The following is a 10,707-nucleotide window of genomic DNA, read 5'->3' as shown; positions in this document are numbered from 1 at the left end:
CCAGACCACATCGATGAAAGACTCGGGCGCCGCCATCGCGAAACTCAATTCGGGGGACGAGAAGTCTCTGTTCCGGCACCCTGCCGGGACGGGGAATTGCCCCCGGGGCCATCTCCACCGCCGTCTCCACTGCCATCTTCACCGCCATCGCTGCCTCCATGATGAGGAGGAGTAATTCACCCCCGAGGCTGAGGGCTCCGCTGTAGCTATGTGGTTCATCTCTCTCCCATGTACCTCAATACAATAATCTCATGAGCTGCTTTACATGATTGAGATTCATATGAGTTTTGTATCACTACTATTCTATGTGCTACTCTAGTGATGTTATTAAAGTAGTTTTATTCCTCCTGCACGGTGTAATGGTGACGGTGTGTGCATCCGTGTTAGTACTTGGCGTAGGCTATGATTATGATCTCTTGTAGATTATGAAGTTAACTATTGCTATGATGGTATTGATGTGATCTATTCCTCCTACATAGTGTGATGGTGACGATGTGCATGCTATGTTAGTTCTTGATCCAATTGTGTTGACAAGCCGCCGGGATTCGACCGGCGGATCCGTCTGGGACCGGGCTTTTTGCCCCATCCCCACTAGGGTTTCCGACGGCGAGGGCGACCGCAATGGCGGCCGGTGCATCGGGCTCTAGCAGGGAGATGGAGCCCCCGTCGGGGTTCACGTCAACCCCGATGCACGCGTCGATGCCATGGGGCATGCCACGTCCGCCTACACCCAATGGCGCGCCTCCCGTCGCGCCGCCGCCGTGGTTCAGCCGACCTCGTGCTCGTCAGCAGACGACAGCACCATCAGCGCCCCGCTTCCCGACCGCTGCACCGCCGCCGTCGCTGAGGACCTACGCTCCGGCTCCGCCTCCTCCTCCACCCGGATTTGGAGTGCGGCCTCCTCGAGGACCAACCGGCGCCTGCGCGCGTCCTGTTCCTCCTCAGACTGGGCCGCTATCGCTCCACCCAATCGTAAGTACCTTCAGTCGACTACTTCTCGCTTGTTTACATCGACTAGATGACATTGTACATGTAGGATTGATGCAATGTGCATGCATGTTGTTCACAGTGCTTATGTTTGCCATGTCAAGCTCAAGCACCATCATGGACTTGACAGTGCTTGACCTTTGCATTGCCATTGTCCATGACATTGCTTGTGCTTGGCATTGGCACAATGAGAAGTCCATGACACTGCTCGTCCATGCTTGCTTGTGCTTGTGCTTGGCAATGGCATTGCTTGCTTCTACTTGTGCTTGTCCATGCAATTGCTTGCTTCTGCTTGACATTGGTTGCTTGTGCTTGTGCGGAACTGGCCCTTCCTGAAAGTGTTCTCGGAAGGGCCCATATTAGACGCTATCGACATGGTCATCCATGTGCAGCTGCGTGATCCCAATGTAGCGTTCATGCACGTCCACCAGCAGATCACAACGAGGGTCGGCCGTCCTGCTGACCTGGGGCACGCTGCCAGGCAGCGTCTGCCGGCGTTCTTCGTGCAAGTGGAGAGCCAGGACCTCCGTGCCCTCTCTGTGCCGCTGTACATGGAGCAGCTCCTGATCACCAAGTACAAGCTCAAGAACAATGGCCCCCCGGTGAAGTTCTGCTTGTACTTGGGCCAGCGTTGCGAGTGGAAGGTGCAGCTGCAGTGGACAAGACAGCGCGTCGGGTTCATCAAGTCCTGGAGCGAGTTCGCCGCCACGCTTTTGCTGCACGTCGATGACATGATCGTCTTCACCCCTCAGGACGACGACTTCAAGGTCGACGTCTTCAGGAAGGAGACATCCTCCTCCAGCGTCTTCAGCTGCAAGAGGCACCGCGAGGGTCTTTTTGCTGATCTCACTGTTAAGGTGCTGCTGCTCCATCGCTGCCTCTGTTTATATTTGATCTTGTAGTTGTGTTGGCCTCTAGGAGGTTGTTAAACACTTGCTTTTGTGCATATCTCACTGTCATGTTGGCCTATAGAAGCTGTTGAACAATGCTTTTAGACATGGGTAGTCTGGCCCTAGGTTTAGGCGCGCGTCTTACCACTCTAACGGTAGATTAGGCCATGTTAAGTACTCTGTTCATTGTGTATAAGTGTGTGCTCTGCGTATGATCATGTATTCGTGTTTGAGCTCTTTATGTGCCGTTATGTGATGGTAAGGTCACCATATTTGAATGTGGTGAGAAAAAGTTGTTGCCAGGGTGCCCAAAATAGCAACCAAACACATGTGTTGTGGCTGAACAGAGATGAAACGCTGTAACCAGACATCCAAACAATGTGCACTTCTGTTCGGGCTGGTGAGCATAGGCTACCAAACGATGGGCCAAAATGACCCGTTCGCAACGCACAGGGCTGCCCATCTCGCTGCGCTAGTGGTGCAGGATTCAGGCCCAGACGCGCAGGGCTGCCCATCTCGCTGCGCTAGTGGTGCAAGATTCCGGCCCAGCCAACCAAACGCGTCCTGGGGGGCTCACTTGCTTCGATGGTTTGTCTAAAAAAACAAAACAAAAAACCTTGCTTCGATGGTGGCTCACTTGCTTCGATGTAACGTGATTCTGCATCACAACCTAGTTCTAAGTGATTTATCTTTCTTCCTGTAAACTCCTATGTTGGCTGACGTAGGATCGTGCATCAAAAGAAATCAAGCGACTACAGATCCACCTTGCAAGAATGTGCATGTATCAGAGCAACACGTTGCAACATGACACTGCTTCAGAAAGGGCATTGCAATGGATGAACACCATTACACCAGACACAATGAAAAGAGCAGCATGGAGTCATGAAGACAGCAATGCATAGTCCTCCAAGAAGAAATTGAACTCGTCACAATATGAAAAGGAACACTTCTCCCAAACAACAAATGTGGTCGAACAAAATCTTTGTATTAATACCATCCTTTTGAAGCTATCAGCAGATCGGAGATAAGTTATCACTCTTCTTGGTTCCGGTGCTTTACAGAATACAAGGAATTATTCCCCGACGTCAAACTCATCCCAGGACAGCACTAGCGTCCATACTGATACTTCATAGCCTCTGCATGTATTCTAAATGCGAGCCAGTCCAGCTGAATCTCATATCCTTGGGAGAATAAATGTAGGATATAACAGAAAAATGAACTGGCCATCAAACCACACCTCAACTCGTGCATATCTTTGAAAAAACCCTCATAACATACATTGGGAACTAATCTAGAATACACTATATGCATCAGGTTTGGGAGGCATCAATAACCCATTGCCAAACCTTCAGCTCACCAGTTCCATCCCCAGTAAAAAATAAACCACCAGGGCCAGTTTGTATTGCCCTAATTTCCTGTTTGCCGAATATTTTGCCCCTATCACTGAACCTATAAAACAAACAAGAGACGCCTCAAACAAAATTCAGAAGTAAATCATACAGAAATTATATTAGTATGTTTTTTCTTACGATGGCAGATCATAGAGCCGGGCAGTGTTGTCATTTAATGAACATACTAGCACAGGTTTGGATTGTGCATCAGGCATGCCAGCAAGAGCAAGTGCTCCCTACAAACATGAAACACCATTAGATCACAGATACAACAGAACATAAGAAAGAATGTCCCCAAACTTTTGGCAAAGTAGATGATGCACGAAAAGGAGCAGACTGTTAAGAAGCTCGTACCGACTTTGACCAAAGTGATTGTAGTATAGCCTACACTAAGGTTCAAAAAGGAGATTGGTGCTAAGAAGGCATTTTACCAGTGCTCAGCACCTTGGTCGCTTAAGTTGCACCTAAGTGCACCCAGGCGTTTGCCGTGATGACACCTCTTTGGCCTACTAGCAGTAGCAGAGGGGAGATCAGAGTGAAAATAGATGTAGAAAGGAGAAAACTAGGGCCCGTCAGTGCAAAATGGCCTGCCTTATTAGTGTCCTAGGGTTTCCTCTGCCACTAAGTCCCAGCGACCACTTCGGCAGACAACCGCATCCTGCCAACAACTGTGACATCTCATCAACCACCTTCAGCTGCCAACGCCGCCATCTTATCCTGCTGAACAACTGCTGGTGATGGAGATGCTGGCAGCAGTTGATTCTTCACCAGTCATCGATTCCTCGTCAATAGCCTATGGCCAAAGCGACTAGTTTGGCTGCCAGCAACCTCTTAACCTGCCTAGGCGGTCGTCTTGCAACAGGTTTTTCAGGCTTGGTCTATACTCTATAATGTCTTGCACACACTAATTTCACAGAATTACAAATAGTATCAACTTGTCACCAGGTTTCTATGTTCTAAAACTGACATTATCTTTCCTTCTCAGTGAGAAACAGATCTGTTAAGAGGAAAATTTGCACATAAAAACTTCAATAGTTGTAGATATACCGATGACCAAATAAAAGACTGAAATGTGAACAGGTATCCTATGAATCACCACTTAACATAACACCGAAAACTAATGGATTTCCCGATTACCTTCTATACAAAAATTTGTGAGGATCAAAAAGCATGACTTTTAGACTTGCTACGGCCGAACAAATTTAGGCATAACTAACCCCGTTCATGGTTTGGGTCCAAACCAGCTAAACCAGCAGCCCAACCCGCACCACACCAGATAAACGGTTTATTACGGTTTCAATGGTTTCCGAATTCAACCCGCTATTCAAATACGTTTAGCCAGTTTGAGGACAGGCTGGAACCAACAAACCCGTCCAAACCGTCGTTCTAAATCAATCGCAGAACCAGACAATCCCCCGCATTGGCCCTACGCTACGGCGGCGGCCGAGGGCGATGGCGCTGAGGCTGCAACAAAGATGTAGATGCCTCGTGCCAAGGGATTGGCAGTGGCTGACAGCGGTGGCTGGCACCGACGGCGCCTTCTCCTCGGTGGCAAGCCGATGTTTCTTCTCATCAACGGCCCGCGGCCGTTTCTTCTTCTCGAACGCCGACATTGTCGCTGCAGTATCCGTGGCTGGGAGCGGCAGCGTTGTGAGGAGGGCTTGTGGCTGGTGCGAGGACCACTGAGCTTCTGGCCTTCTCCTCGGCGGGCAGCAGGCGGCGGCCGTTTCTTCTTCTCAGATGCCGTTGTTACCGTCATTGTGGGCGGAAGATGAGCACCTGGAAGGGAAGGAAGCACTTGCTGTCGTCGATTCAGTCGAGTCACAGCGTCCGAAGCTACCAGCACGGTCAGTTGCCGGAGCGATTGGTTAAGCAGCTTGTGTGTGTGCGTTGTCTCTTTGACACTCAACCGGTGTGAAACCGACTACACCGTTTGACCAGCCCGCACCAGACCAGCAAATCCTCTGGTATCTACACGGTCTAAACCGCACTAATCCAAGTTAAACTGCCGCACAGGGGCTGGTTTGAGGAACCAGCACAACCCGGCTTAAACCGCGAATGCACATGTTGAGGCATAACAACGAACAGCTGGCTCCCATCTTTTTTCCCGAGATCATTTAAAACGCAATTTCTTGGAAGCGGTCAATATGACTATACTCATCTAGCCGTATGAATAAATTTACACACTATCACGGAAAACCTAGGGTGGAATGACACCGTCTAGATAAAGGCCATAGTGTCGTCGACCTTGCAGGAGTCTTCACATGAAGATGATAATAGTTAGATTTAATGATTATTTAAAGAACATAAAACCAGTCTTTCATGGTAGAAATATCGTCTCATACACCATGAGCAAGAAAACATGATATTATCACATGAGCCCAGTGGCAGAACAATAATTGTGATTAGCCTGGACGGATATTTAAAATCTAATATTTTTAGGCTCATCTACCAAATCATCTAACAAAAACATTAATGTAGAAGAGACCCCCACGCCGACCCGTCACCGATCTCCCCGTGGGACGCCGACTCCTCGACCTCCTGGACGGGTCCGACCACCGCCAACGTAGAAGTTCACATCGGTGCCGTACAAACTCACGCTGCCTCTACTACGTTCCTCTTCCAACGCTGCCGGGGACGGGAAGCCACTTCCTCCCATACCAAAAGAAGCTCCTGACATCCGCCAAGGTCTCGCCTCGAGCTCGCCTAGCTGCGTTTCTGCTGCCATGGCCACTTCCATGAGCTCATGCTAACCATCTCATGAGCTTCTGCCATGCCGCCGCCTGAAGCCACATAGGCACATTTCTCTCTGTGGACGGCAAGAAGCTCAGTTACCTCCTTCCCCTCCATCTCCTTGAACATCAGCAGCAGCTTGTCCTCCTCCACCTAGGCACCCAAGGAGTCGAGGATCTTGCAAACATCATCCTTGGTAGTGTTTGGATTCCCAGCCAGGTTAGCTAGCAGGTAAGCCGCGATGAACTTCATCTCATCTGATCCTCAACGAAGAAACACTCACACAAGTCAATTGACTCGCGACTCACCAGCGAGTTGGTCGATGTATACCTCACTAGCGGTGTATATATAAGTGTTTATGTAGAACAACCATACAGGCACACCGGATGGGACTCCTTTTCGGAGCGAGGGCCAGAGACCAGACCTGGCTGCCTAAGATTTTCTAGCCTTTCTTTTCTTTCCATTCAAGGCGGGACGTGGGTGATACAAGAACGTAGCTTTTTTCGGATCGATCCAGTTCTGGCGCTCGGTAGGCACAGGTTTAAAAGAGGAAAAAAACAATCTGATTGGTAAGCCAGCACGTACGTAGCTGAGTCCAAGTCGTGCATCTGTTTGATTGCATCAGCATTGTATGTCATAGTTTGGAAAACGTATTGTTTCTGATCGAACAGGACTGTGAGTAAGGAGATGGAGCTAGGCTTGGCCTTCCTAGCGCTCGCAGGGAGCATACGACCTGGTCTGCTGGGCCAGTGGACCAGGCAACGGGTAGACCGCGCGAATCATGAAGGATCGGAAGAAACAATCCTCCCTTTATTATATATATATAATATAATAGGTATAGATACCAACAAAATTATAGCACGTATAAAATTTACATATAAAATACTCTCATTTTCCAAGATTTAACATTAGAAATATGTCAAATTATACCATTGGAAAGTTCTTCCGAATGTGAATACAATGGTATAACTTTTGTAGCCCATAACCTCCGTTTTGTTGGTCAAATTGGTGGTCAAAACTAGTATTTAAATGGCCATTTGACCGATTCACTCACTGCTCCAGTTTAAATATCTATTTTCCAATGGTAGGCAAAAATGTTGACATGGATAATGGATGTAGATTCCTGAACATTTTGTAGATGTTGAACTTGCATACACAAAATTCTGAAGATCTTTAGCATATGATAATTCAACAGGAAAGCCTAATGTAAATTAAAAGACTGTAAACAAGATCTCATAAGATTATTAATTAAATAATATAAATTGGAGCAGTACATAAATAAATAATGTACAAGATAAACATAAAAAAGTTTAAGAAAGGATGGATTGGATATTAACAGGAAAGGGAGACAGGTTTTTGATAAAACTGATAAAATCATGTATATGGATGTAACAAAATAAAATGCAATGCAATGTCACAACACGAAAGGTGTATAAGAGTGTCGGATCACATACATTGTCCTCTGTGTGTGTATATGTCACTTCTAACTTTCCACTTTCTGTAGCTGCCCAAACCTAAGAAAAACATAACAAAGTATGAAATGCATTGGAAGGAATCAATGCGTAATAAGAGCAGAAGAATTTGCAGAATCTTTTAATAACAAAAAAAGACAAGAGAGACTAACTTTTATTGTTTTATCCAAAGAACAAGATAATAGGAACTGATCCCAGCACAGTAGAGACATAACCACACTCGTGTGATCAGAGAGAGTCTGTATGCACTGCAACGTTGCCAGATCCCAAACCTGAAATATTTGTCCTTTTATTATTATCATTAATAAAATGGAGTAAACCAAAGTAACAAGAAAATGTTCTGGTTTCTGGTCTTCATTGAACAATGTAGTGCGCAGTAAAATACCATCTGTGATGTGCAAAATAATACAGGCGGCTGACAAATCATTTACATTAAAATAGAAGAGACACAATATGTAGAATTAAGGGTTTGTTTTGTTCCTGGCCACACTTTGCCACACCTCAAGTTAGACAAGTCTGACCATGTTAGGTGAGTGTTTGGTACTAACCAGTAACCACACCTTAGGCAAGAATTTTTGTGTGGCAAGTAAGCCCCATAAGCCATACACTTACAAAGTGTGGCAAGATTACCTTAGGCACAGCGAAAGTGTGTCAAAGAATTTGTGCACCTGAGATTAGGAAAATTTGGCAAAACTGTGCGGCAAACTATGGCAAAGTTAGCTTCCAACCAAACAGGTCCTAAGATTGGAGACACCAAGAGTACTAGCAGAACTTTCACTTGTAGCATCAGAGAAATTACAGAGTTCAAATAGCATCATACATCATTTGTAAGTACTACTGTACTTTTTTTTTGTATTGGAGCTTTTCCACTGCAGTAGATGATTTTTCCCCCAAGCTACTTGTTACCAATGCTCACATGCCGGTTGATATATCACCATAGATGTGCATGTAAACTGACAGTACATTATCAAAGTGAGCACCTACTCTAGAAAACTAAGTTACATACAGGTCTGCAACAACCATTGTAAGATACCTAACGGGATGCAGATGCATCACAATTAAATGCCAGCTTTGTTTTAAGACTTACATTTGTTCTGACTACATGGTAGCACAAAATCAAGCACAAATCTCAGGCATTATCCGTTCTACATCTGATTCGTAACTCCAGAGGAATTAATAGCAATATCTGCATCTTAATCTTAAATTAATGAAAGAAGTGGTAACTCATATGCGTATCACTATGACATGTACAATAGATGGGTCTACTGAGCTCGTGCATTGTAAACTTCCACGCCACCATAGAAAACACACATGATAAAACTAATGCGACAATATGACACTGAGCAGAAATTGATATAAAGCGATGGAAGTGTTACAGGATAAAATATATTCATGATCTGACGCACGCATGAACCAAAGGCTCCTACATCAACTGTATCTAAGAATGTGTGAACAATAGTGCAGAAGTTCTCCTTAGTCCTTACTCTAATAGTTTTATCCATTGAACCAGAGTACAGCCGCATGCCTCCTACAATTAATGAAACAACAGCAAGCTGGTGTCCTTCAAGAGCAGCAGCCGGCTCGAAACAATTTGTTGCTGCACTGAATCTCCATGCCAAAATCCTTCCATCCTGCACCAAGTGTAAAACAACATCAGCGATTAAATTACATTTGCCAGGATAAATGTTCGAAATTAGAATCAAAGATAAGCCAAAGTTTACCTGTGTTGCGGCAAAGAGTAGCTCATTGCCAACTGCGAGCGCATAGACTTGTCCTGTCGGCCCAGTAAGGTTCATTTCTGCTTGCGTTTGCATATTCCAAACCTGCCGCAACAGGTCATACAGTCAGACACACATGTGGAGCATTGGATTAAATCCACAAGTCTGAATCACCATTACCAACCTTGACAGCATCAGGCATTCCAACAAACACCCACGGGCCCTCGCTGATCATGCAGCCAACCTCACCCCCCACTTTGAGGACACCGGCACACTATCATCACACACCACATAGAAAAATAAAGGCATGAAAATAGTCATACAGAACACGGACGGAGTCCCTGGAAGGATGCAATTCAATGATGCCTCAGCTACCTGCCCAGTCTGGCAATCCCAAAGGCGCACGGTTCCATCCCTACTCCCAGAATACAGCTTATCTGATCCATTAGGCAGCGCGATCCCCGTTACAACCTGAAAGGACGCACAACGCTATGATCAGCAACTTTTTCACAGGACGGCCCCTAATCTGTAGATGAAGGGAGGAGTACCTGCTCGTGGCCCTGGAGCGGGGTGAGCAGCGTGATGCTGTTGCTCATGCAGTACGTGTGCGGGTAGCGGCACCTCTCGCCGTAGCTGCAGTGGTCTCCGGCGAGGAAGTACTTGCAGGGCCGGTCCTGCACCCTGTTCCTCGGGGCCACGTCCGCGCCGCCGGGGCCCCTCCCCCATCTGTTAGGGCCGCCGCTGCCGCCGCCGCGCCCGCCGCCGGAGTTGGGGTTGCGCCAGACGTGGCCGCCGGCGCCGGGGCCGTCCCGTTGGTTGGGGCGACTGGGGTTGGCGGCGGCCTCGGGTAGCTCGCTGTGGAGGAAGGGGCAGGGGAAGCGGTTGCATCGCCCGGCGCGCCAGTGGTGGCAGACCTTCCCGGAGGAAGAGGAGGAGGAGGAGGAGGCGCCTGGCGCCGGACCCAGCCGGTTGTGGACGCGCCTGTTGCCGAAGTCCATGGGCGGCGGCGGTGCCTAGGGTTTGTTGGGCTCGGGAGATTGGGGGAGGAGATAATGGGTCGGATAGTATTGGGGGTTTGGCAGGAGTGGCGGCGGCGGCCGGGAGGTTGGATATATCGGGGAGAAGGAAGGGTGGCGTGGAAGCTACGCGGCGAGGGCTCGCCGGAATGGATGGGAAGATCCGGATCGGAGCGGAGCGGGGAGAGGAGGAGGCGGTGTGGTCGGATTTAGCTCGTGGGGGAAAGAACGGGCCCGCCCCCCCTCTGGTTAGGGCCGGCTGACGCCGCCGAAGCAAATGGCCAGAGGCTACACGTTTCGTTATTTTCGTAAGTACAGGAAGTATGACATGTATTTTATACAGAGTATGTACATCACAAAAAGGTCGTATTTGAAAAGTTTGCATAGACAAAAAGTCCGCGTACAAATTCCACACCTAAATCGAAGTGTGGAGCGGTCATGTAGAAGCGCTAGTCTTGGGCTGCAGCCATGGGACCGGGAGATGGGCGAGGTGGGACCGG

At 47.9% G+C, this 10,707-nt stretch overlaps 1 protein-coding gene across 1 annotated transcript; it reads right to left on the bottom strand.

The window, feature by feature from the left end:
• Window positions 1–3,062: 3,062 nt before the first annotated feature.
• Window positions 3,063–10,191, bottom strand: LOC124692418 (zinc finger CCCH domain-containing protein 17-like). Its single transcript, XM_047225793.1, has 9 exons — window positions 9,740–10,191; window positions 9,567–9,662; window positions 9,376–9,465; window positions 9,195–9,296; window positions 8,958–9,104; window positions 7,626–7,745; window positions 7,456–7,515; window positions 3,407–3,504; window positions 3,063–3,326 (listed from the first exon to the last, which is right to left on the bottom strand). Exons 1-9 carry the CDS (start codon window positions 10,187–10,189, stop codon window positions 3,188–3,190), a joined length of 1,302 nt encoding a protein of 433 aa, XP_047081749.1. The 5' UTR covers window positions 10,190–10,191; the 3' UTR covers window positions 3,063–3,187.
• Window positions 10,192–10,707: the final 516 nt, after the last annotated feature.

This window comes from Lolium rigidum, chromosome 2 (genome assembly GCF_022539505.1).
Source record: "Lolium rigidum isolate FL_2022 chromosome 2, APGP_CSIRO_Lrig_0.1, whole genome shotgun sequence".
Taxonomy (NCBI): Eukaryota; Viridiplantae; Streptophyta; class Magnoliopsida; order Poales; family Poaceae; genus Lolium; species Lolium rigidum.
The sequence above is the reverse complement of the archived record's forward strand: the minus strand, read 5'-3'. Positions and strand labels throughout refer to the sequence as shown.

Excerpts from the sequence above, each read along its gene's own strand:
- LOC124692418 (XM_047225793.1), bottom strand. The coding sequence starts at position 10,189 with ATGGACTTCGGCAACAGGCGCGTCCACAACCGGCTGGGTCCGGCGCCA. Across the intron at positions 9,105-9,194 it reads TACTCTTTGCCGCAACACAG|GATGGAAGGATTTTGGCATG; the intron begins GTAAACTTTGGC and ends CACTTGGTGCAG. Across the intron at positions 7,746-8,957 it reads CAATGGATAAAACTATTAGA|GTTTGGGATCTGGCAACGTT; the intron begins GTAAGGACTAAG and ends CAAATATTTCAG.